General features: G+C 69.3%; 1 protein-coding gene across 3 annotated transcripts in view; it reads left to right on the plus strand.

Annotated features, from left to right (window-relative positions):
* Positions 1 to 26084, plus strand: part of MAD1L1 (mitotic arrest deficient 1 like 1) — a 160217-nt gene that overhangs the window by 122721 nt on the left and 11412 nt on the right. For all 3 annotated transcript variants that reach the window (XR_013813608.1, XM_079772904.1, XM_079772905.1), the window contains 2 exons: positions 9831 to 10035; positions 17531 to 17721. Coding sequence is in view for 2 of the 3 variants with exons in the window: in XM_079772904.1 (XP_079629030.1) it covers positions 9831 to 10035; positions 17531 to 17721 (396 nt within the window). In the remaining variant the exon portion in view is untranslated. The remainder of the gene's footprint in view (positions 1 to 9830; positions 10036 to 17530; positions 17722 to 26084) is intronic.

A 26084-nucleotide genomic window follows, 5' to 3' on the forward strand; every position in this document is an offset into this window, starting at 1 on the left:
GGAGCGGGGTGCTCACGCGGGCCTGCGCCGAGCCTGGGGGCCTCCGTGCGCCTGTGGTGCAGCCTCCTGAGGTGCTGGCTCGCTGGGGTGACCTGTGTGCACCTCTGACGTGGCTCGAGGAGTCGGGCCTCCCGGCAGCCTTCAGGAAGATGGGGAACTCGGGGACCCCGTTTAGAGGTGGGGAGGCTGAGGCCCACAGTTAGCCGGCACTCCATTGACTAACTCAGACACCCCTCTTATTTATTTATTTAAATATATTTTTATTGATTTCCGAGAGGAAGGGAGAGAGAGAGAGAGACATCAATGATGAGAGAGAATCACTGATTGGCTGCCTCCTGCATGCCCCCGACTGGGGATCGAGCCCGCATCCTGGGCCTGTGCCCTGACCGGGAATCGAACCTGGAACCCTCAGTTCGCAGGCCGACGCTCTACCCACTGAGCCATACCGGCCAGGGCTCAGGCACCCCTTTTTAGAGGCAGAATGGGGTTTGAACATGCCCTCAAATATAGACGCGTGAGCAAGTGCCAGGAGCCATGGGCCGGAGGCAGCGGGGTCCCCGCTGTGCCTGCACCGGCTCGGGCAGCAGACTGTGAACGCCAGGGAACAGTGGGGAGCGCGTGCCCTGCCCACCCCACCCCACCCGCACCCGCACGCCACCCCGCCTTCCCGGGCCTCTCCTCTCGCCCAGTGTCTTGGCCCGTGGCTTGGAGGGTGGCCGGCCGTGGTTCCCCAGAACCGAGGGAATGGCTGCGACCGGCCGGGTTCAGAGCACAGGCGACAGCTCCCAGCCAGGCCGCCTCCCGCCGGGAGGGTGACATACGTGTTCCCCACATTTGTGCTTCTTATGGGCCACGATCGAGGACCGTCCAGGCCACAAGCCGCGGGAGGTCCTGAGGTGTCGTGCAGAGGGCAGGCGCCCCCCGCGGGTGAGGGCGCTCAGCCTGCACGCTCGGTGCTGTGCGGGGGCCCCGGCCCATGTGTAGCATGCGGGTCTCCCCAGCGGCTCCTGAACACGCTCACGCCAACACAGTTGAAGGTTTCACATGAACCCGTTCACCCACCATCCGGCCCATCACAGACCTTCCTGTGGCTGCTTTGTGACTCCTTCTTCACCTCCCCCGTCCCCCTCTCCCCCCTCATCCCATCCCCGTCTCTCCTGCCCCCCTCTCCCCCATTCCCCTCTATCCCCCTTTTCCCCCCTCCCTCCTCTCCCATCCCCCTCTCTCCTCACCTCTCCCCCATCCCCGTCTCCCCCATCCCTGTCTCTCCCATCCCCCTCTCTTCCCCTTCTCCCCCCTCTCCCACCCACCTCCTCACCTCTCCCCCATCCCCGTCTCCCCCGTCCCCCTCTCTTCCCCTTCTCCCCCCTCTCCCACCCACCTCCTCACCTCTCCCCCATCCCCGTCTCTCCCGTCCCCCTCTCTCCCCCTTCTCCCCCTCTCCCACCCACCTCCTCACCTCTCCCCCATCCCCGTCTCCCCCATCCCCGTCTCTCCCGTCCCCCTCTCTCCCCCCTCATCCCATCCCCGTCTCTCCCGCCCCCATCTCCCCCATTCCCCTCTATCCCCCCTTTCCCCCCTTCCCCTCTCCCATCCCCCTCTCTCCTCACCTCTCCCCCATCCCCGTCTCCCCCATCCCCGTCTCCCCCACCCCCCTCTCCCCCATCCACTTCTCTCCCCTCCACCCATCCACGCATCCTCTTTAACTTTTTTGATGCATCTTAAAGCAAATTGCAAACATCTGTGCCCTGCCCTGTCGGCACGCGTGTAATTAAGCAGAATTCATCCCAGGGTTGAGCCTAGCCTGGCCCCAGAGCTGCCAGCCACGCTGCTGGGCAGGAGGTGGGTGGTGGGCGTGGGAGCCTGCGTGGCCGCCGTCCCGTGGAGGCCTGCCCGCCCCAGCCGGCCTGCTGGGCACTCAGGAAGGGGCCCAGACCGCAGCCCCGCGACATGTTACATAAACGAAGCTTCTGGGGAAGGGAGTGGGTAGGAAATCGCTGGGTTCCCTGTGAGCAGAAAGCTCAGTCCGGGCCCACTCCTGCCCCTGCGTCACCAGCAGGAAGCGCCGTCTAATCACAGACCCCACCTCCGCCTCTTCCCTCCCGATAAGAATACGGGGAGAGGGTGGGGGAGCTTCACTGCTCCTCTCCCCTCAGTGCCCTCTCCCCATCGACGACGCTGTGAGGCCCCAGCCCCCACTGGTCCGGCACACAGCCGCCGCCCCAGGGCAAGCTTGTCAGCCTTTGAACACCAGGTCTCCCAACACCACCTGCTCCCACCTGCCCCCACCCCTGTTCCCACCCGCCCCCACCCGTCCCCACCTGTCCCCACCTGTCCCCACCCGCCCCCACCTGCCCCCACCTGCCACCATCTGCTCCCACCCGCCCCCACCCGCCCCCACCTGTCCCCACCTGTCCCCACCTGCCACCATCTGCTCCCACCTGCCCCCCCCTGTTCCCACCCGCCCCCACCTGCCCCCACCCGTCCCCACCTGTCCCCACCTGTCCCCACCCGCCCCCACCTGCCACCATCTGCTCCCACCCGCCCCCACCCGCCCCCACCTGTCCCCACCTGCCCCCACCTGCCACCATCTGCTCCCACCTGCCCCCCCCTGTTCCCACCCGCCCCCACCTGCCCCCACCCGTCCCCACCTGTCCCCACCTGTCCCCACCCGCCCCCACCTGCCACCATCTGCTCCCACCCGCCCCCACCCGCCCCCACCTGTCCCCACCTGTCCCCACCTGCCCCCACCTGCCACCATCTGCTCCCACCTGCCCCCGCCTGTTTCCACCCGCCCCCACCTGCCCCCGCCTGTTTCCACCTGCCCCCACCTGTTCCCACCTGTCCCCACCCGCCCCCACCTGCCCCCACCCGTCCCCACCCGCCCCCACCTGCCCCCACCTGCCACCATCTGCTCCCACCCGCCCCCACCTGTCCCCACCTGCCCCCACCTGCCACCATCTGCTCCCACCTGCCCCCACCTGCCCCCGCCAGTTTCCACCCGCCCCCACCTGCCCCCACCTGTTCCCACCTGTCCCCACCCGCCCCCACCTGCCACCATCTGCTCCCACCTGCCCCCACTCGCCCCACACACCCCCTCCCGCCCCACCTGCCAGGACCCCTGAGCCCAAGCACCCTCGCAGCTGCCTCTCAGGTCCCCGGAGGCTCCGACGGTTCCCGTGGATTCGCTGGAGGGAACGGTGGTTCTTCTCTTTCCTGGCCCATCCTGACTGCTCACCCCCTTTAACTCGGAGGAAAACCTGGCTCCCAACGGTTCTGCTCCTCGTCCTGGACTCTTGCTGCACCAGGGCAGCCTTTCCCTCAGTCCGTGGGGTTCCCGTGGGGTTCCCGTGGGCTGTGCCCTCACCTGGTCAGCCGGCTGCCATTAGTGGAGGTGCAGCCGCCACCTCCTTTTCTGCAGTCGAAAACACGGCTGCTGAGTGTCCCCGATGTGGCATTTCCGGTGTGCAAGTCTGCGCAGCGTCACTCCCAGAAGAGGGGCAGCGGGCTGACGGGTGACCCGCCCGCCCGGCAGGACAGTGTGCGCCGGCAGCCTGAGAGGGCGCCGTGCCCCGCCCTTGCCAACAGCGCCCGCGGGCTTTTAGGTTTTTCTGGTCGGGAGGTGATCAGGCTCAGCGCAGTGCTAACCTCCGTCCTTATCACACAGGAGAGGAAGGACTTCCAGTGTGTTTATTGTGTGGGTCGTCTTGCTCCGTTTTTCAAGCTGACTATTGGTCTTCTTGTTGATTTCTTAGAGCTCTTTGTATATTCAGGAGTTGGGCTCCTTTTATTTTAAGTTGTGAGTATATTTTCCCAGCTTATCATTTGTCCTTTGACTTTGCTTAAGGTATTTTTTTACCAAGGCAGTTTTTTCTTCCTTTTGTACATTCCAGTCTGACTGACTTGGAACCTGCCTGTGGCTTTGATGTTTAGGGTCTGAATGGCCTCAGTCTGCTCTCTGAAGACTCTTCCTCGTCACCCAAACCTCTGGGGAAGCCTGTGTCCTCCTCACCAGGCCTGTGTGGCTCTGGGTCTGTTTTCTGTCTTCCCTTCATTCGCGTGTCTCCATGCGGCCCAGTTCTGGGTGGTTCTGACTGGTGCCTGCAGTGCTCCGTGTCCGATATGTCTCGTCCGCCCCCACGGGACTCTGCAGGGCTTCCCAGCAGCTCTTGGCTATTTCATATGGGCTTCAGCATCCACATATCTAGCCCCCCTCAGTTTTTAGTTTTGCTCGATTTCATGAAACGTGAAAATGGGCGTCAGGAGACACCCTGGATGTTTGCTCTGCCTACCCGCCGTGTCACGTTGTACCTGCCCGCGTGCTGGGACCCTGCGTGCCGCTGGGACAGGTCACACGCGTGCCCGCCTGCAGTCCCATGGCCCTGTATTCACACGTTGATTCTGGGCTCCACATGCAGGGTTGGCAACCTACCTCCTGGTGCCCAGGCCTGGCTTCTTGTGCCCTGAGGTGCATGCTCTGCACGGCTCTGTGTCCTGGCTGCCCAGCCACCGAGGACCCGTGGGGGCTCGGCGTCCACCAGGGCCTGCTCCCCGGTCTGCCTGCTCCCCGGCCTGCCTGCCCCCCAGGCCTGCCTGCCCCTGGCCTGCCTGCTCCCCTGCTTGCTCCCCGGCCTGCCTGCTCCCCTGCTTGCTCCCCAGCCTGCCTACTCCCCGGCCTGAGGGATGTGAGACAGGACCCTTAATGAAGGAAAGGCCTGAACCCCCGCCTGTGGCGCAGGCGGCTCATGTTTATTGACGCCGGGACTGAACCCGCCAGCGCGCTGATGTGCGTCTGTGTAGAGACGGTCCACAGGCGCTGATTTCTTGGGGTTTTTATGAGGAGAGGGACGTGTCCTGCATATTAAGCCCCGTCTCATCTCCCGGGCCCAGCGCCAGTGCCAGCGGCCTCATTGTGGCTTCAGACCCCGCCACTGGCCCAGCCCCCCACTTGCAGATGAGGCTGCAAGGCGTCCCCAGGGGCCACTGAGCGGCTCTTGGGGTCTTTCCCCTCGACTCTCGGGGGACGGTGCAGCCCCTCTGCTGCTGGCTGGACTCAGACCCAAAAAGCACGAGGCACAGCGGTGCCACCGCCGACCCGGGCGCTGCTTCCCACGTCTCGGCCCCCACACGGCCTCCCGCCCCGCCGCACCGGCCTCGGCCCTCAGACGCGGCTGTGGCGCCTCCTTACCTGCACGTGGTCCTCGCGAAGCATTAGGTGGACGGTTAGGGACTCGGCACTCCCCCAGCCCAGGTGTTAGACGTGATGAAAAGTGGGTGTCGTGGTCATTTCTAGGCAAGGACCCTGGGGCTCAGCTCCCCCGGTCCCTGCGGGTGCCCGGACTATGCCCGCCAGCCCTGCCCCTCCGTGAGGCAGCCCCATGACCAGGCTCCACTGTGCGGCACCACGCTAACGAGGGGTGCAGTGGAGGCCGAGGGCGCCAGGGCCCAGCCTGCATGAGCTGTGTTCTGTGGGGAGACAGGAATGGACTGGAATATGGATGGCATGTCCACCAGGAGGACGTGGGGGAGGAGGCAGCGCCTGCAGGACCTGCTCCTGGTCCGCTCCCCTGGCTCGGAGGGAGGTGCTCGGGGCTCACAGCAGGTCCCGGGCGTTCTGACCACACCTTCTCCCGTGGAAAGAGGTTCCGTGGACAAAGCGCGAACTCTGAGAGCGCTGTCTCAGAGGCCCCCCCGCCCCATGGCACCACAGGTGCGGGACTGGCTGAAAGCCGCTTTGAAGCACACGACCCAACACCCCACTGCTGGGGCTGGAGGCAGGGCTCAAACAGGTGCTTGCACCCCCACACACCCGCACCCGCAGCCGGCAGGCGGCGCTGCCCACGCCCACCCACGGCGAACAGAGGAGCGGCGTGGTCCATCCCGACAGTGGACGTGACTCAGCTTCACAAGGAAGGAAACTGACGTAAGATTCGGGCGGGCCTCGAGGACACTGCTGAGTGGGATCAGCCACAGGGGACACACACTGACTCCACTCGAGGGAGGACCTGGAGGAGCCACGTTCACTGACAGGAAGTGGAGGGCAGGGCCAGATGGAGGGCAGAGTGACAGAGCCCATTGGGGAGGATGGAAAGTTCTGGAGATGACACTGGGCGGGCTGCACAGTGGGGTGAGTGCGCGATGTCCCTGCGCGAGGTGTCCGTGGTGAGTGGGCAGGGCGGCCGGGCACTGGGGCTGCTCTCCTGTCCACTCGGCCCTCTCACTGCCCTCAGCCAGCCAGGCGCCCCTCTGCCCCCTGACCGCCAGCGCTCGCCAGCACAGGCAGTGGGCGAGGCTGCGCTGGCACCTGGCTCGACTGCGGGGAGATCGGGCGGCGAGGCAGCCAATCGCAGCAGCTCCTCCCCTCCCGCAGCGCGGGGGGGCATGCCATTGTGGAGTGACAGGTGAGGACGATGGACGGACAGTGACAGCGGCCTCCCTGCTCAGGACACGCAGGCGGTGAACGCCCGTCCCCCTCCAGCACACGGGGCCCGAGTCCCGGTGTGGCTGCTGCCCTGTGGACACCAGTGGGCACTGGCAGCTGAGCCAGGGTTCACCTTAGTTGTCAGTGGCCACACCCCGCCCACCCACCTCCGCCGTGCCCCCACCTGCGTTTGACCCAAGCTGCCACCCATTCAGCCCCACTCGGGGCCGCTCCCTGGCGGCAGCAGGCCGCTGTGCGGGTCCAGCTGCAGCCCTGCCCCCGCCCCTCCTGCCCCAGGGAGCAGGCGGTGCCCCTGCTTTCCCAAGATGGGAAGGTTGGTCCTGGGTGCACGTGGCGTTCCGGTGGCCGGAAGCCTCTGGAGTCGAGGGGATCTGGGCATGCCTGGCGAACAGAAGGGTCCTGCCTGGCTCTGGGCTCCCCCACGGTCGGCACAGGCAGCGACACGCTGACCGGCGGCTTCCGCTTTCAGACTAGACACAGCGCCCGCCGCCCGAGCCTCCCCGGGGCGTGGGCGGCGCACGTAGCTGCCGTCTCGCAGGCGAGCGGGCTGGTCAGTGTGCGAGGAGTCAGGGGCCATGTCAGGCAGCAGTGCGCCCTGGGACCCCTGCTGGCCACCTCCCAGGGCGGGGGTGGCGAGACGAGGTCAGTGTGCGGGCCTGGGAGGGCGGCACACCCATCTGGTAGCTCCCGCTCTCCTGCCCCCACTTCACGTTGGAGAGGCTGGTTCAGGCCTGAGCCGGCGGCTGATTAATATGCATGAGGACAGGCCGCTCTGTAACTGGCTTCTTCATTCTCCTCGCGTCCTCCCTCCAGCAGCGTCTCTTAGTATGCACAGCGGGCCCAGGGCGGCAGGCGCCCTCCCCTGGGGCACAGCCAGGGGGCAGTGTTTCCTTGCCTGGTGCTGGGTGGCCGGCCGCTCCCAGCAGGTCCATCCTCAGCCAGGCAGGGCTCGGGGGTTGTCCTCACCGCATCCTCGAAGATCAAGTTCACCAGCCTCTGCCTTGCACAGAGGGAAGCAGGCCCAGCGAGCACAGGTGTAGGCCACGAGCACGTGAGGGCGGTGCCGCCACTCCCCACCCCGGCCCACGGGTCTCGGGCGCTCCCAGGGTCCTGGACGCGGAGGGGCACGGCCATTCACCTGGGCCTGCACGGAGCCTGAGCCAAGAGAGACCCACGCCGCGGAGGGATGCGGGCCAGCCCGCCCTGCCCCACCCGCCTGTGCTCTTGAGCACACCTCTTACCCTCTCTGGACTGGGGACCCCCCACCTCGTCTCCTCAGAATCACGTGGCTGACACTCCCCTGGTACCACGCAGCCCACCGTGGCCGCCGTGTGGGCCCTGCCCCGGAGCTCAGCCCCTGGCAGGTCTTAAGTTAACTGTGCTCTTGAGCAGGCGCCAGCACTCCCCGCCCGTGGGGCCAGCACTCTCCCTCGGAGGCGCTCGTGGCGTCTGGGAGGCCTCTGCGCTGGTCACACCGGGCAGCGGGCCATTGGGTTATTGCAGCCCCGTCCCGTCCCCTCAGCCGGGTCCAGAGCAGAGCTCAGTGGAGCCACCGTCTCCTCTCCCACCTGCTCGTCTTCCACGGCGCAGCCCCCTCGGCGCTCGTCCTGGCGCCACCTTCCCTGCGCCACAGCAGCGACCACAGGAGAGGCCGGCTCCCTCCCCTGGGGACCAGCAGGACAGGGCTGGGGGCCTGCTCCTCGACCCCGTCGCCAAGCTGGGGACAGTCGTGGCTCAGCCCACATCAGTGACCGTCGTCCACCTCAGCAAGCAGAGCTGTGGGCCCGCCCTCCAGCCCGGCAGGCACGCGGCTCCCGGGAGAGCTGGGCAGACGGCACCTGCACGTGCCGGCCCGTCGCGGCCCCTCGGCCCTGCTCTCACCTGGGAGAGTCCCAAAGGCGCCAGCCCTGTGGGTGGGACTAGGAGGCCTGGGGGCCGCGGGAGGTGCCCCTGGTTACCTGGTGCTTTGTTACACAGACCAAGACCCATGGCTCCCAGCAGCCGAGACGTCCCGCCGGGGGCAGCCCCTCTGGCCTCTGGGCCTCGCGCAGCTTTGACACAGGGACCTGCCGGCTGGGCCATGGCAGCTGGAGACATGTTCTCTTCGTGGCCTCCTTTTCAGGGGGTTCCCACCTGCGTGGCCAGGTGCAGGCTCAGGCGTGTCACGGACCTGGCAGACACAGGTGCCCGGACTCAGCGCCACGCCCACTAGAGGCGGGTCTTGGGCAGGCCAGGCCGCTGGGGGTCTGGGACACACAGGACAGGCCCCCAGCACCTTCTGATGCCTGACGGCCAGACGTGCCCACCATGAACCCCCGGGCGTCAGGGCCACGGGGCCAGGAGAGCGCTCCCGCCGCCAAAGCACAGATAAGTCGTGCTGATCCGTGAATCCAGCGGGACTGAAGGCCACACTCAGTACCGGCCGGTGAAGCGTCGGACAGACAGCTGGGAGGGGACACGTCTCCTGCAGAATCCCCTCCACGGGCGTCTCCTCCCACACCCCAGCCCCGGGAACCGGGACGAGAGCACCAGACAGATCCCGCAGAGGGCGCCCTCCCCCACCCCAGCAGCTGCCTTCACTGCCAAGGTCATCCAAACGGGGGCCCGACGCCCTAGCCGGCTTGGCTCAGTGGATAGAGCGTCCGCCTGCAGACCGGGGGCTCCCGGGTTCGATTCCGGCCAAGGGCACATGCCTGGGTTGCGGGCTCGATCCCCACTAAGGGGTGTGTGGGAGGCAGCTGATCAATGATTCTCTCTCATCATTGATGTTTCTATCTCTCTCTCCTTCTCCCTTCCTCTCTGAAATCAATAAATATATTTTTTTAAAAAAAACCACACAAATGAGGGCCCGAGGCTGCAGGGAGAACGCATCAGCATTGGCACCAGCGCGCCCAGCGTGCAGGGCGTCCCCAGGGCAGCGTGTGGAGGGGAGCGGCAGTGTCCTCCGTTCTCGGTGACGCTGCATCATCCTTGGCTCCATCCGTCTCCCGCACACGGGGCTCCAGTGGGACCAGCTCCCGGCTGTGACCTGTGACCTGGAGGGATGGGCGGCCAGGGGGCGGCCTGCAGGGGAGCGGGAGCAGGTCCGTGGACGGTTCGCAGGAGAGTGATTGGAAGATGCCACCACGGCCCGTGCCCCCCGGTGGTCAGAGCTGAGAGAAGGGCCTCGGGTCCCGAGCGTCCACACTGTCCCGGGGGTATGGGGAGGTCTCGTCTCCTGTTTCCCCCGAGGTCAGTGCCGGCACCGTGGCTCCCCAAGGGGCCGTACACGGCCAGCGTGGTGTCCGCCCCCCACGAGAGGATCCTGACCTCACGCCCGTGGTCTGGCATCAACAGCGCCCACTCTCCCGCATTCTCCGAACGCTGTGCTGACACCCGTGTCCCGCAGGGTGACTACGACCAGAGCAAGACCAAAGTGCTGCACCTGAGCGCGAACCCGGCCCGCGAGGCGCAGCAGAGCCGCCGCCAGGACCAGGCGCGGCTGCAGGAGGAGTGTGAGCAGCTGCGGAAGCTGGTGTGCGCCCTGGAGCGGGGCGGCCCCATGCCCGCCGACCTGGAGGCCGCGTGTCTGCCCTCGTCCAAGGAGGTGGCAGGTAGGCCTGCCCCGGCCTGATGGCCACGGGGGTGGCTTGGGTGTCTGTTGTCCACCTCTCCGTCTGTCCTGTGCAGGCGGCCAGACCGCGGGAGGGGCGGGCAGGTCTGGAGGCCGGGCCTGCAGAGCTGCAATGGAGAAGCCACCGGCCGAGGCTTCCCAGGCCCGGAACAAGTTAGTGCGTCTCAGTGTCCCCGTGCCGCCCGCCACACAGACCCATGCTCCCTGGGGCTGGGCATCTTCCACGGGCGGGGCCTCCGCACAGCGGCCACACAGCGCTTTCTACCACGCACCCCCACGCGCTGCCCTCTCCAGTCAGGGCGCCACCTCTGGGCACAGCACGCCACCTCCAGGAACGTGACCTCGGCGTCTGCTCCCAGGCCTCACGGAGTGCACGGGCGCAGGTCCGGCCTCAGCATCCCCAGCGCGAAGGAGGGCGCCCGTGGGGTCCCAGGCCTCCCAGAGTCACTGCACACAGTGCCCGTGGGACCTGGGCAGAGGGCACTGCAGCCTCTTGGCAGTTGGAGGTGCCCGGCACTCTGCCGCCTCTGGGCTCAGGGCAGCCTGTGAGGAGGGTCCCAACAGCCGTGGCCCTGGAGGGAGCGTGTGAGGACAGCCAGGCACCACACTGACGCCCTCAGCCCCGGCGGACAGGCGGCAGCAGGTGAGCGGCGTGGCCTCCGCCGGCCTCTGTTGACTCCCGCCGGGCGGCTCTGAGTTGTCAGCAGAACCATGGATGAGGCTCCGTGCGGGACCAGCTCCTGGCTGTGACCCATGACCTCCCCGTTGCAGAGGCCTTGCCATTGTCCACCCCGACCGGGTTCCCTGGTGGCCAGAGTAGGGCTCCAGCTTCTAGCTGCTAGCAAGTGCCCCACCCCAGACACGGTCCACCTCGCTCTGGACTCCAGGCCAGCCTGCCGTGCACCCGCTGTGCGGCCCGGTGTTGCCGAGAGCAGCTGGGCTTGCGGTGGCCGGGGCCCTGGCAGGTGCACCAAGGGTCCGTGGGCAGACGGTGCCAGGGCGTGGAGCGGCAGCGGGCGGGGGGATGGAGGGTGGGCGTGGGCGGTGCCGCCTGCGAGGTGGGCGGTGCGAGGCTGCTCCGGGCACCAGGGGCAGAACCAGGCCCCACCCTCCCACCTGCATTCCCGTGAGGCAGGAACAGCTCTTCGTGGGGGTTTCTGGACCTTTAACGGGTTGCTGACCCGATCCAGGCCCGGAAACCTCAGCCTCCCGCTGCCTCCGGCCCTCGCGTGGCTCCGCGTACCCAGGCTGGGCCCGGCGATCCTCGGGGCTCCTGAGGTAGAGTGTTAGTAAAGTCACTCACCTCGCAGAGCGGCTGTGAGGTGCTCGAACTTGTCCCTCCCCGGCTGGCACAGTGATGCCGAGGTGCCTCCAGAGGAGAGGGGAGCGTGGTGGGTGCCCGGCTCCCCTGGATGCCACCCGCTCTGCCTTGGGAGGAGGACGCCAGGAGGGCCTGGTGGCAGACCTGGCACTCCTCCCGCATGGCACACGGGGGCTGCAGGAGGGTGAGGCCCAGGCCCAGCTGTGTGCGGGCCCCTCGCGCACGCAGCGCCGCTCTGCAGGCACTTGATCCGGATGCGCGCCCACCCACCCGGCCCAGGGCGAGGTCAGGCCTTCCTGCGGGAGCCGCGCCTCCAGGAGCAGGGAAGCGCCCTCGCGTCCCTCTGCACCCCGGCCCCACGCATCTGCTCCTCCCGTTCTTCGTGACGCCTGTGGTCAGCCACGCGGCTCGGCCTGTGCTGCTGCGAGGCTGTCGTGTTTTCCCCACACGCCCTCCGGGGACGCTGCCTCCTCGGTGTCACTGTCCCACAGGCCCACCCCCACGCCCCTCTCCCTCCCCCCGCCCGGAGCCGCTCTGAGGCTCGGTCTCAGGCTGAGCCCCGGCAGGAGGAGGCGCCGCCCCTGCGTCAGCAGAGTCCCCGCGGTTCAGGCAGGGAAGGCAGGCAGGCGCTGGTGTGTGGCGAGGCGCCGGGGCCTCCACCAGAGTCGGTGGGCAGTGCCCCCGACAGGCCTCAGGCCGCCCTCATGCCGGGGAGCATGCCCCCCTCGGCTGCTCCCAGACAGGGCCTTGCTGCCTGGGTGGCGCTGTACCCACTGTGCCCGCCGGCTTCCCTGCACTGTTTGTCCCAGCGTCAGGCAGTAAGGACAACGCCGCCGTGAGGGACTAACGGGGGCTGAACGGAGCCGTGTAGCTTAAATCACTGGGTTTTTGCGTGGGCGGGCGGCGGCAGGGGCAGCTGCCCTCAGGCCCCGCTGCCCGGCCCCAGCTGCCGGCTCCGCGCCGGTGCCCAGGGCCCAGGTGGCCCTGCCGCTGCAGCTGGCCTGGCTCTGCGGAGGGCCTGATGCAGGCCAGGCTGCGCCGCACACGCAGGCACCAGCCTGCCTCCCCGTGCCCCAGCCTTTCTCTCGCTGTGGGGACAGGAGGCAGCGCCTGCGGCCTGGCCAGGGCCATCACGGGGCCCACGGCAGGGGCAACGCTCCCGGGGAAATCAGCTGCCTCGGCCCTGGCAGCAGCACGGGAGCCCCGCGGGGTCTCCACGCTCCTTGGTGGGTTCCCCACTCCCTGCCCGACACCTCCCCCTTCTAGGCTCTCAGGACGCCGTGGACTCCCAGACAGCAGGCCTTGGCACACCGCTCGCACGGCCAACTCCAGGCACTGACAGCTCCCTGGCTCACTGTCCTGAGCAGCTGCCCCTGTGACGCCCTCGGGCCTGCTGTCGGGGAGGCCAGCCCCGCCCGCCCGGCCATCAGCCCCCCTCAGGGCGATTGGGACTCAGGAGGGAGTGCGGGCCGCAGTGAGCTGGGACAGGTCCGTAGGTGCCGCCGGGGCCGTGGGCTCTGGGATGGAGCCCAGACACCAGGCTCCTGTCCGGGCCAGAGGGCGAAGGCCTCGCTGCGGCGTGTCCTTGGCGGTGACAGCTGGCACCCAGGGTCGCCAGGGTCAGTCCTCTCCCAGCTCCCGTGGACGCCTCCCCGCCCACCCTCAGGGAGCTGTACCCCGGCTTCATCTGCCGGTGCGGGTCCTTCCCCTGCGGCCCTCGGCCCCCGAGAGCCCTCTGTCCTCCTCGGCCTCCCACCCCTCCCGTCGGCTGCTGCCGCTGCTGACCTGTTCGGGTCCCCTCCCTCCGTCTGCTGGGTCTGCAGGAGCCCTGTGGCCCAGGCCGCGCTGCCCCCTGCACTAGCCTTTTGCATAGACTCCCGTCTGGGCGGAGGGGGGACGCTCGTCTCGTAGGAAAGCAGACGGGTTGACTCCAGTGACTTTGTCAATAAAAGATGAGCCCGAAAGACTTCCCTTCCGAGGGCACCGCCCGGGTTCTGGAGGCCCCTGCCTGCCAGGAATGAAGGACGCTCACCGTGCGGGGGCGGGGGGGGGACTATCACCTTCCTCACGCACCCACCCGCCCCTCCTGGGCCAGCGAGCCAGGACCCCACACACACACCCTCCCCTGTGCTGCCCACTCAGCTCACGGCCACCCACTGGGGCGGGTGCGAAAGAAGGTGCTGGAAGCGGGGCCCAGCGTGGTGTCCGTGCCGTGCACATCTCGGCATGCGTGCGGCGCGGTCGAGGGCCCCTCCTGGTGCGTCTGGCTCTGTGGTGCGCATGGCCAGGCAGCTGGCTCCTCCCTCTGGGTCCTCGGCGCCCCTGCTGTGAGGGGAGGTGAGGGCATTGCTCCTTCATTGGGCAGCGCCACGTGCAAGCCCAGAGGTGAGTCACACGTCACGGAGTGAGCGTTTCGGTCCGACCTGGGGGCCAGCCGAGGACCGCGCAGCCCGGTCTCGCTCTCATGGAAGCCAAACAGCAGAGAGTGGAGTGACCCTGAGTCCGAGGAGGTGCGTGCTGTGAGGACACCGCACTTGGGGTCACAGGGCCTGTGTGCAGGGCCGGTCCTCCCAGCAGGGCTCATGCTGCCCTGTGGCCTGGGGGACGGGCCCCTCCTGGCGGCCTGGCCTCGGTGCCTGGCTCTCACTCCCTGGCTGGTGACGCCCACCTCTGGGCCTGTCCCCACATTTGTCAGAGGCCCCATGAGGGCCGGGGGGGGGGGGCTTCCTCTCAGGCTCAGCTGGCCCCTCACTCCCGAAAGGCCGGGGCTGGGAGCCTGGCACGTTAGGCTCACGGACCTCCACCCTCGGGGCTTTGGCTCTCTCTGTTCTGAGCGGGGGAGGGAGTCCCCCGAGAATATGATGCGGCACCAGCGCCCGCCTGTCGCCCCAGGACCTCCCACCCCATAACCGGGGCTGTAATTGCTGGTCTTTGCAGATCATTTTTGTGCAAGGTGACAAGCTGTTTGCTGGGTGAGCCGTTAATCACACAGACGCCCCATGTGAATGCCGGCACTGAGCCACCCAGGCACACGCCAGGCACAGGCGCCGCTCATCTGCGTGTAATTCCAGGGCAAGTGTCTCTCGAGTGTGAAACGTGCAATTTCCGGCCCAGCAGGAGCATGGGCTCATGTGGAGACTGTGGCCCAGGGCGGGCTGCAGGCAGCTCAGGCGAGCCCGCCGGGGAGGCAGGAGGCTCTGCCCGTGGCAGGTCGCATGCCCGTCAGTGAAGCCAGCCGCTGGGACGGTGGCACCGCCTCGCCCTTTCCTGGAAAGGCTTCCCTGCCTGAGAGCTGTGCGGCGGTGAGGCCCGGCTGGCACAGCAGGCGCGGGTCTCGGCAGACGGCCATGTGCCCCTCGCTGCCTGCCCGCCACCGGGCCCCTCCCTGGGTGTGGGTTTGGGGCGGGAAGGCCGCCTGTGGGAGGAGTCAGCATGTGCCAGTGCCCAACCCTGCTCTCCTTGGTGGTCTCCGGGACCTCCGTCCGCCCAGGCCGGCTGCCTCCTCTCCACGTGGCCAGCCAGCCCCGGTGCAAACCAGTCACAGGCCTGCAGCACCGACTCCCACTGCTGCTAATAAAATTGCATAAATATTTGATGCCTAATTATTAAATATTTAAAAATGTAAAACTGAAATAGTTTAGGAGTTACGAGGCATGAATAATTCAGCCCTGGCAGGGTAGAAGCTCGGCCCAGCTCTGGGCCCGAGCAGAGCCAACAGCCCCGCGTGGCCCAGGAGCGCCAGCCGCCCCGCAGCGCTTCGTGCTTCCCGCGGGTGCCGGCTGCTTCCCCTGGGCCAGGCCTCCGCTCGGAGCCACCCGGTCCTGCGAGCAGAGGCTGCAGGGACCACCTCGGGGCGCGGACTGTTCCCCAGGCGCCTTCAGGTGCGGGGACACTGTTCACCCCTCCAGACCCAGCACCTCACGTTGAGCAGCGGCTCCCGTGTGTCCCCGTCAAGGCTGGCGTTCCCGCCTGGTGACGGCTGTCCCCACGGTGGTCCTTCCTCCGCCGTCTTCGCAGGCACTGGGGCCCCACTCAGGACCCTGACCCGCCTGCGGCTCCTTCGGCCGTTCCGCACAGACGCCCCTTTCCCTCCCTGTCCCTGTCCCTCACCAGGACGTGCAGGGGCCACGCCGAGGGCTGCGGGGGCAGGTGAGGAGGGCGGGCGTGGCACAGGCAGAAGAGGTGGTTCCGGCAGCGCCTGCTGGTCAGTGTGTGGAGGGCGGGGCCCAAAGAGCAGGTAAAGGAGGACGGGAGAGCCGCCAGGCAGGGCGCGGCCTCACCGAGGGCTCCGAGGTGGGCCTGATCCGGGCTGACCACCCGCTGCCCAGAGCACAGGCGGCCGGGCCCAGTGCGAAGGCTTCGCTCCAAGGGGCCTGGGACACCCCTGGGTAGAGCCTTCCGCAGACCTGAGGGCCGCCTGGTGCTCCTTGGCTCTGTCTGCCGCCTGTGGTCCGACGGAGCGGCCATGGTGGGTGCAGGGCGGCCACACCACCCAGGGTGTCTGGCCCGTGGCCGCCGGGCCCCAGGAAGCCTGCGCTCTCTGGAGGAGGCTGTGCCACAGCCACGGCACGTCCAGGGCGAGGCCCGTCCGTTACTTACTTCACCCACGCGGCGTGGGACCTGCCTGTCCACGTTGGTGTAAGCGACTGAGCTACAAGGACAATGGCAGAGCTCAGAGCAGACTGCCGACCCGCCTCTCCCTGGGCTCCCTCACCACTGAGGCCCTGCCTGGGAGCCGCCCGCCTGGGCCTCCCCTGGCCCCGGGGCCACCCCAGACGTCGCCTGGGGCGCTGGCCCTCTCCCAGCCCTGTTCTCGCCCCTCAGGCAGCACGAGGCCCGCCTGTGGAGGCGTGAGGGTCCCTGGCCGCGAGGGTGCACATGGCCATGCCCACCCCTCCCCTGGGCGAGGCCCTCGCTCTGCACGGGAGCCCGTCCACCCGGGGCCGTGGCCGTGGAGCAGGCAGCGCTCAAGGTCAGACTGCAGCGGTGACCAAATGTCATTCTCCCACGAGACGCCTGAGGCCAGCCGAGGCCCGCCGCCTCCGCCGGGGAAATGCCGAGGGGTTCTCTGCAGACAGACCCGTCCTGGGCGGGCAGAGCAGCGCCCTGGCATCAGGCTCCTCATGCGGAGCCGGACGGGCCAGGGCAGGCTGCCCGCAGAGCAGCAGGCGGTGGAGACCTGGGTGTGTGTTCAGAGCCTGGTGCCCAGAGCGTGCGAGGCAGCGGCTGTGGGGAGCCTGGTCCCGGCTCGGACAGCTCTGCCTGTGTCGTGCCTGGCCACACGGTAAACCCCCGTGTCCCTGTGCGCACCAGGAGGGTTGGCACCCGTCGCCAGCTGTTGGAGAGCGGAGCCCACACCCCACAGCTCTCTCTGCCTTCACCCCCGGGGCCTGGCACGGGCCTGGCAGCCGCCCTGAAGGTGGCTTCGTGCCGGTGAGCCCTGGCCGCCAGAGGCACGTGATGGGCTCCAGGGGGAGGTGGGAAGGGCCGGGGGAGAGTCTCGGTGGCCTCTCTCCCTGGAATGTGGGCCCCGTGCCCCCCCCCACACACACCTCCAGGAAGTGCCCTGATTGCGTCTGCTCCTCTCAGCAGCTGACTCAACCCTGCGGGAGCAGACGAGGCAGCCACTCTGTGGGGCCGAGGTTCAACCTGGGGAACTGCCCGTCCCTGCCACATGGGGTCCTGGGACTCAGCCCACAGGGAGGGCAGGACTCAAATCAGGCTGACCACTCCGAGCCCGGCCAGCTGGGCTCCCTCCTGGCTCGCCTGGAGGGCTCCCGGCCCAGCCCAGGCAGGGGCCTGGCACGCGACAACGGCATGTGTTCCGTGGGCCAGCCTCGCTTGTTAGCGGGGACAGGTCAGTCTAACGCGGGAGGCACCTTGGGTGGGCCCGTGGTAACCACTGTGTGGAAGGAGCCAGGCCAGGCGTGGGGCCCAAGCTGGGCAGGGGGGGGAGGCTCGCATTCGGTCCCTGTTCCCTCGCTGCTGCCGGTCACAGCCCGGCACTGCCGGCACCACAGCAGCCAGGCCCCGGGCAGCTGGTTCTTGTCACGCGGCGGCTGAGCCCCCAGGCGTGCTGCCTGTGGCGGGTCTGCCCTCGCCCCGCGCTGCCCGCCCGGGCCTGCTGAGACTGAGGCCGTGCCCCCTCCCGCAGAGCTGAGGAAGCAGGTGGAGAGCGCGGAGCTGAGGAACCAGCGGCTGAAGGAGGTCTTCCAGGCCAAGGTGCAGGAGTTCCGCAAGGTCTGCTACACGCTCACCGGCTACCAAGTGGACATCACGCGCGAGAGCCAGTACCGGCTGACCTCCATGTACGCCGAGCGCCAGGACGACTGCCTGGTCTTCAAGGTGGGCCTGGTCAGGGGGCGGCACGCCGAGCTGGGGGCGCCTGTAGTCAGGGGGGCTCCACGCCGAGCTGGGGGGCACTTCTGGTTACGGGGGGCCTCCATGCCAAGCTGGGGACACCTCTGGTTGGTGGGGGGCTGCGCGCTGGTGACGGGAGGTCTGAGCGCTCCTGCACAGCTGCGGCAGCACACGGCTCCGGTCCTGGCTGTCATCTCTGGAGGGCAGCTGGGCCCCTTGTTGGGCGACACCTTCCTCTGTGACTGCCGTCCCGTCCCTGACAGGCTGGGTGTCCAATGCCGGCAGTGCCCACGGGGCTGAGGTGACGGGAGAGCAGGGAGGGGCCCTTGCCGCCTGGCATGCAGCTGGATCCCCGGGCGCTGCCTGTCACGAGCAGCCAGGGCTGGGACCCGGCCGACAGGAGGGCGCAGACGCCTCGGCCATGTCTGCCGGCCACGCTTGTCAGCAGGCGGCACGGGACCAGGACTCGTGGCCGCGAGCACCAGGTCCTGCACGTGCTGGTCCCTGCGAGGTGGGCAGCCCGGGAGGGCGGTGGGCAGCCCGTGGGGCCGGCAGCCCGGGAGGGCGGTGGGCAGCCCGTGGGGCCGGCAGCCCGGGGGGGGCGGTGGGCAGCCTGTGGGGCCGGCAGCCCGGGGGGGCGGTGGGCAGCCCGTGGGGTGGGGAACCAGAGCGCATACCGTTTCCTGTCCGGGGTCTCCTGGAGGGTACAGCAGGTGGTCTGTGACGTGTGGGCCAGGGCCCCCGTATGTGTCCCAGGAATCCCCGGTGCCCTCCCTGGTGGCCACGCAGCTCCTGCTCCAGCCACGGGCCGGGCAGCGAGGCCACAGCGTCCCGACGTCCTCCCTCAGCGGGAGAGGGCCGGTCTGAGAGGACCACCCCTGCAGGTGGGGCAGGGAGGCCCCTTCCCGCCTGTTCTGAGACCCCGCGTTGGGTCCGCGGTTCGAGGCGTGTGGGCAGTGGGAGAGGCCTGCCTGCTGTCCGAGCCGACACCACCTGAGCGCCGGGTTCTGAGCAGCTAGAAAGTCTGTGGGTATGTAACTAGTGCGCGGAGCGACCCCGGAGTCCTCGTAGCCCCGTCCTGCGACGTGGGCCTGTGGGCATCCGCTGGCGGCCCCGTCGTGTCCCCTGCTCAGCCCCCAGCTCACATGCGCATCCTGCCGCGATCTGCCACTCTGCCCTGCCTCCGGCTTGACTGCGGCATCAGGAGCGTTTTCGCGGTCACACGTCCCTTCCGTCGGACGTGTGGGTGCGGGAAGTGCTCTTTGTGGTTGGGCCGTAGTCCATTCCGTGAGTCCCTGTGGCCGGACGTTGAGCTAGTCCCTCTGTTTTCATTCACTGACCTGTCGCTCACCATCGTCAGCCCCGCCGCTGTTCGCCCCCCAAGGTTCCCTCGGCATCGCCGCCCGCGTCTGGAGACCAGGTTCCCGGAGACGGGCCACTGTCCCCCAGGTGCTGGGTCCGGGCACAGCCGTTCTCGAGCTCAGCCCTGAGGGCTGGGGAGCTTGAGAACCTACTGTCGCGTCTCGGTTCGTCCTGCTCACGCCTACGAGCCACAGCGGAGCGCTCGCTCTGCGGCCCCCCGACCAGCAGACGGCCGCGCCCCCAGTTAGAAGGCCCTCGACACCTGCTTGTTTCCGGGAGAGCGTGGCCCAGAGGCCCACGTGGATCCCTCCCCTCGCTCCGGCTCTGTCCCTGAGCCACCGTCTGCCCTCCTGCCCCTCAGCTCCAGCGCCCAGACGAGGTGCCCGTGCGAGGGACAGGCCCGAGCCGCTTCCCGTGGCCAAAGGGGCGAGCAGGAGGCCGAGCCTGAGGGACCGTGACTGCCGAGGGCGAGGCCTCCAAGTTCCCCGAGAGCCGGGCAAGGCCGGGTCAGTGTGTGCGGGCGGCGGGCTCCCAGGAGGCCACGGGGCCACCAACCTTCCCTTTGTCCTTGGTGCGTGGTCTGTCCCTTGAGCTGATGTAAGAGCCCGTGTGTTTGTCCTGCTGTGGACCCTCCAGCTGCTTGGATGTGGGTTTACAGTCATCAGATTTGGAAAGCTGGTCTCTCGTTTCTTTACTGTTTCTGTTCTTCCCGTCTTTACTGGGACTCCTTGGTGTTATCCTGTCAGTCACGATGGTCTGGTTGTGCGTGTGTGCGTGTGTGCGTGTGTGTGTGTGTGTGTGTGTGTGTGTGTGTGAGGGAGAGAGGGAGGGAGGGAGGGAGGGATCTCTTTCCGAGTCGGTTGGAGTCTCTGTGGCCGTGTCTAAGTTGTGGCGTGTCTAAGTTGGTGGCGAGTCTGATCTGCTTCATCTCACCCAGGGAATGTTGTTCCCGATCCTGTGTTTTCGTGTCTAGAGGTCATTTGGTTCATTTGCATCTTAATCTCCCCTCACTTTAGTTCTCTGTCTGTGTAACAAGTTCCTGTGAAACTTAACATCCCGGAACAGTCGGGTCACCGCCCACAGTTCCTGAAAGGCTGGGATCCTGGGGCCCTTTCGGGGGGGCCACTGGGCGGGGGTTCTGCCCGGGTCTTCCCGCGAGGCTGGGCCACAGGGCCGTCTCCTGCCCTGTGATGAGGTCACATGACCTGCTCAGACACTCGGTGCTCGTGGCCGAAAGCTTGGCTTCCTCACTGTGTGGGCCTCCATGGGGCTGCTTGAGCCTCCTCACAGCATGGCGGCTGGCCGAGGGGGACCTGGGCTCTCTCCTTCCCCCCCCCCACTGCCCCCGGGAAGGAGAGAGCCCAGGTCCCCCTCGGCCGCCCAGCTGCCACCCCGCCCTGCAGAGCCCCCAACCCAGCCCTGGCAGGATAGAGGCCCTTGGTGGGGTGGGATCACCCTGCTGGCTGCCGAGGGTCAGGCGCTGGTCTCCCTGCCCAGACTCTGTGCCAACACACAGGTGGGGCCAGAGATGCTCGCCCCCCCCCCCCCCCAAGGTGCCTCTCCCGGTTACGCTGCCTGTGCCAGCTGCTTGCGCCCTTTCTCTTCTGAGAGAAGCGCCCCTCTGGGCAGTGCTGCTGGGCCACCCGGCCCAGCCACGGGGCCGCCAGCACCTCACACCGCTCCACACTGGCCTGCGAGCTTGGCTCTGCCTGTGCCAACTCGGAGGTCTGCTTGCCCCACGCGGAAGGCACCGCGGGGCCGGTGGGGCCCAGGGCTCTCGCTGCCCAGCCCCAGGCCGTCCGAGGTTCGTGGACACTCCGGGGCCGCCAGTCGCGGCTGACTGCGCAGGCGCCATTAGCTCACGTGGCAGAGGCTGGTCTGCACGCCGGGCCCCTCCCCATGGGCACTTTTGTAAACAATATTGATGCAGTTTTTTCCAGGGAGACCGGAGGGGACGGGGGGCGGGGGGGGGGGAGCGGGGTGTCCTGAGCCTCCAGCCCTGAGCTGGCATGCGGGCACCACGAGTGGGCCGGGCTCTGGTCTCCGCCCGGGACTCCAGCTCCCACGCAGGGCAGGAGGGGCATACCGAGCCGCGTGCAGGCCCCTCTGCCGGCTCGGCCCACCCGAGGCCCGCGTCTCGGCTCGGCGCCACATTTGTTTCTGTTGAATTTGTGGCGCCATCTGCCCTTCAGAGGAGCTCAGAGCTGAGGGGCTGTGGCGGCCCCTGGGGGGCGTGGGGCCATGGGTGACAGGAGGCCCCTGGGGGGGCTTAGGGGTGGGGGTGACAGGATGCCGCAGCAGGCGCAGGTGAGAAAGCCGCGACACTAATGCGACACCTCAGGCAGCTCTTAGGTTCCCTCTGACACAGGTGCCCAGGGCTGTTGCGCCTCCTGCCCTCAGTGTAATTACCTGTAAATTACATCCCGTCACCGGCCACGCTATGGGCCGGCCCTCAGCACCCGTGCGAGGTCTGGGCTCTCGCCCGTCCGGCCCCTCGGAGTTCCGGGTGGCCTGGGTTTGCCTGGGTTCGTAGTGTCTCCCCGCTTGGCCCTCGGGCCCAGGGGACACATTGACATCCACGCCAGCACCTGCAAGGAGCACAGCCAGGCGCTCGTTCCCCTGCCTGCGGCTGCAGGAGAGCGTCCAGCAGACTGGCAGCTGGGCCACTGCGGCGCCACCGCCCACTCCCCCAGATCTGCCCGTGTCCACCCCCCGCCCAGTCCCCCAGATCTGCCCGTGTCCACCCCCCCCAATCCCCCAGATCTGCCCGTGTCCACCCCCCCACTCCCCCAGATCTGCCCGTGTCCACCCCCCCACTCCCCCAGGTCTGCCCGTGTCCACCCCCCCACTCCCCCAGGTCTGCCCGGGTCCACCCCCCGCCCACTCCCCCAGATCTGCCCGTGTCCACCCCCCCACTCCCCCAGATCTGCCCGGGTCCACCCCCCCACTCCCCCAGATCTGCCCGTGTCCACCCCCCCACTCCCCCAGGTCTGCCCGTGTCCACCCCCCCACTCCCCCAGGTCTGCCCGGGTCCACCCCCCGCCCACTCCCCCAGATCTGCCCGTGTCCACCCCCCCACTCCCCCAGATCTGCCCGGGTCCACCCCCCCACTCCCCCAGGTCTGCCCGGGTCCACCCCCCGCCCACTCCCCCAGATCTGCCCGTGTCCACCCCCCCACTCCCCCAGGTCTGCCCGGGTCCACCCCCCCACTCCCCCAGGTCTGCCTGGGTCCACCCCCCCACTCCCCCAGATCTGCCCGTGTCCACCCCCCCACTCCCCCAGATCTGCCCGTGTCCACCCCCCCACTCCCCCAGATCTGCCCGTGTCCACCCCCCCACTCCCCCAGATCTGCCCGTGTCCACCCCCCCCACTCCCCCAGATCTGCCCGTGTCCACCCGCCCCCCACTCCCCCAGGTCTGCCCGGGTCCACCCCCCCCACTCCCCCAGGTCTGCCCGGGTCCACCCCCCCCACTCCCCCAGGTCTGCCCGGGTCCACCCCCCCCACTCCCCCAGATCTGCCCGGGTCCACCCCCCCCACTCCCCCAGGTCTGCCCGGGTCCACCCCCCCCACTCCCCCAGGTCTGCCCGGGTCCACCCCCCCCACTCCCCCAGGTCTGCCCGGGTCCACCCCCCCCACTCCCCCAGGTCTGCCCGGGTCCACCCCCCCCACTCCCCCAGATCTGCCCGGGTCCACCCCCCCCCACTCCCCCAGGTCTGCCCGGGTCCACCCCCCCCACTCCCCCAGATCTGCCCGGGTCCACCCCCCCCCACTCCCCCAGGTCTGCCCGGGTCCACCCCCCCCACTCCCCCAGGTCTGCCCGTGTCCACCCCCCCACTCCCCCAGGTCTGCCCGGGCCCACCCGCCCCCTCCCCCAGGTCTGCCCGGGTCCACCCGCCCCCTCCCCCAGGTCTGCCCGGGTCCACCCGCCCCCTCCCCCAGGTCTGCCCGTGTCCACCCCCCCACTCCCCCAGGTCTGCCTGGGCCCACCCCCCCACTCCCCCAGGTCTGCCTGGGCCCACCCCCCCCACTCCCCCAGGTCTGCCTGGGCCCACCCCCCCCACTCCCCCAGGTCTGCCTGGGCCCACCCCCCCCCACTCCCCCAGGTCTGCCTGGGCCCACCCCCCCACTCCCCCAGGTCTGCCCGGGTCCACCCCCCCACTCCCCCAGGTCTGCCCGGGTCCACCCCCCCACTCCCCCAGGTCTGCCCGGGTCCACCCCCCCACTCCCCCAGATCTGCCCGTGTCCACCCCCCCACTCCCCCAGATCTGCCCGTGTCCACCCCCCCACTCCCCCAGATCTGCCCGTGTCCACCCCCCCACTCCCCCAGGTCTGCCTGGGCCCACCCCCCCCACTCCCCCAGGTCTGCCTGGGCCCACCCCCCCCACTCCCCCAGGTCTGCCTGGGCCCACCCCCCCCACTCCCCCAGGTCTGCCTGGGCCCACCCCCCCACTCCCCCAGGTCTGCCTGGGCCCACCCCCCCACTCCCCCAGATCTGCCCGTGTCCACCCCCCAACTCCCCCAGGTCTGCCCGGGTCCACCCCCCCACTCCCCCAGGTCTGCCCGGGTCCACCCCCCCACTCCCCCAGGTCTGCCTGGGTCCACCCGCCCCCTCCCCCAGGTCTGCCTGGGTCCACCCGCCCCCTCCCCCAGGTCTGCCTGGGTCCACCCGCCCCCTCCCCCAGGTCTGCCCGGGTCCACCCGCCCCCTCCCCCAGGTCTGCCCGTGTCCACCCCCCCACTCCCCCAGGTCTGCCTGGGCCCACCCCCCCACTCCCCCAGGTCTGCCTGGGCCCACCCCCCCCACTCCCCCAGGTCTGCCTGGGCCCACCCCCCCCCACTCCCCCAGGTCTGCCTGGGCCCACCCCCCCCACTCCCCCAGGTCTGCCTGGGCCCACCCCCCCACTCCCCCAGGTCTGCCTGGGCCCACCCCCCCACTCCCCCAGGTCTGCCCGGGTCCACCCCCCCACTCCCCCAGATCTGCCCGGGTCCACCCCCCCACTCCCCCAGGTCTGCCCGTGTCCACCCCCCCACTCCCCCAGGTCTGCCCGGGTCCACCCCCCCCACTCCCCCAGGTCTGCCCGTGTCCACCCCCCACTCCCCCAGGTCTGCCCGTGTCCACCCCCCCCACTCCCCCAGGTCTGCCCGGGTCCACCCCCCCCACTCCCCCAGGTCTGCCCGTGTCCACCCCCCACTCCCCCAGGTCTGCCCGTGTCCACCCCCCCACTCCCCCAGGTCTGCCCGGGTCCACCCCCCCCACTCCCCCAGGTCTGCCCGTGTCCACCCCCCACTCCCCCAGGTCTGCCCGGGTCCACCCCCCCCACTCCCCCAGGTCTGCCCGGGTCCACCCCCCCCACTCCCCCAGGTCTGCCCGTGTCCACCCCCCACTCCCCCAGGTCTGCCCGTGTCCACCCCCCCACTCCCCCAGGTCTGCCCGTGTCCACCCCCCCACTCCCCCAGGTCTGCCCGTGTCCACCACCCACTCCCCCAGGTCTGCCCGTGTCCACCCCCCCACTCCCCCAGGTCTGCCCGTGTCCACCCCCCCACTCCCCCAGGTCTGCCCGTGTCCACCACCCACTCCCCCAGGTCTGCCCGTGTCCACCCCCCCACTCCCCCAGGTCTGCCCGTGTCCACCCCCCCACTCCCCCAGGTCTGCCCGTGTCCACCCCCCCACTCCCCCAGGTCTGCCCGTGTCCACCCCCCCACTACCCCAGGTCTGCCCGTGTCCACCCCCCACTACCCCAGATCTGCCCGTGTCCACCCCCCCACTCCCCCAGGTCTGCCCGTGTCCACCCCCCCACTCCCCCAGGTCTGCCCGTGTCCACCCCCCACTCCCCCAGATCTGCCCGTGTCCACCCCCCCACTCCCCCAGGTCTGCCCGTGTCCACCCCCCCACTCCCCCAGGTCTTCCCGTGTCCACCCCCCCACTCCCCCAGGTCTGCCCGTGTCCACCCCCCCACTCCCCCAGGTCTGCCCGTGTCCACCCCCCACTCCCCCAGGTCTGCCCGTGTCCACCCCCCACTCCCCCAGATCTGCCCGTGTCCACCCCCCCACTCCCCCAGGTCTGCCCGTGTCCACCCCCCCACTCCCCCAGGTCTGCCCGTGTCCACCCCCCCACTCCCCCAGGTCTGCCCGTGTCCACCCCCCCACTCCCCCAGGTCTGCCCGTGTCCACCCCCCCACTCCCCCAGGTCTGCCTGGGCCCACCCCCCCACTCCCCCAGGTCTGCCCGTGTCCACCCGCCCACTCCCCCAGGTCTGCCCGTGTCCACCCCCCCACTCCCCCAGGTCTGCCCGGGTCCACCCCCCCCACTCCCCCAGGTCTGCCCGTGTCCACCCCCCACTCCCCCAGGTCTGCCCGTGTCCACCCCCCCACTCCCCCAGGTCTGCCCGGGTCCACCCCCCCCACTCCCCCAGGTCTGCCCGTGTCCACCCCCCACTCCCCCAGGTCTGCCCGTGTCCACCCCCCACTCCCCCAGGTCTGCCCGTGTCCACCCCCCCACTCCCCCAGGTCTGCCCGGGTCCACCCCACCCACTCCCCCAGGTCTGCCCGTGTCCACCCCCCACTCCCCCAGGTCTGCCCGTGTCCACCCCCCCCACTCCCCCAGGTCTGCCCGGGTCCACCCCCCCCACTCCCCCAGGTCTGCCCGTGTCCACCCCCCACTCCCCCAGGTCTGCCCGTGTCCACCCCCCCACTCCCCCAGGTCTGCCCGGGTCCACCCCCCCCACTCCCCCAGGTCTGCCCGGGTCCACCCCCCCACTCCCCCAGGTCTGCCCGGGTCCACCCCCCCCACTCCCCCAGGTCTGCCCGTGTCCACCCCCCACTCCCCCAGGTCTGCCCGTGTCCACCCCCCACTCCCCCAGGTCTGCCCGTGTCCACCCCCCCACTCCCCCAGGTCTGCCCGTGTCCACCCCCCCACTCCCCCAGGTCTGCCCGTGTCCACCACCCACTCCCCCAGGTCTGCCCGTGTCCACCCCCCCACTCCCCCAG

The sequence above is a fragment of the Cnephaeus nilssonii genome, assembly GCF_951640355.1.
Source record: "Cnephaeus nilssonii genome assembly, chromosome: 5".
Lineage (NCBI taxonomy): Eukaryota > Metazoa > Chordata > Mammalia > Chiroptera > Vespertilionidae > Cnephaeus > Cnephaeus nilssonii.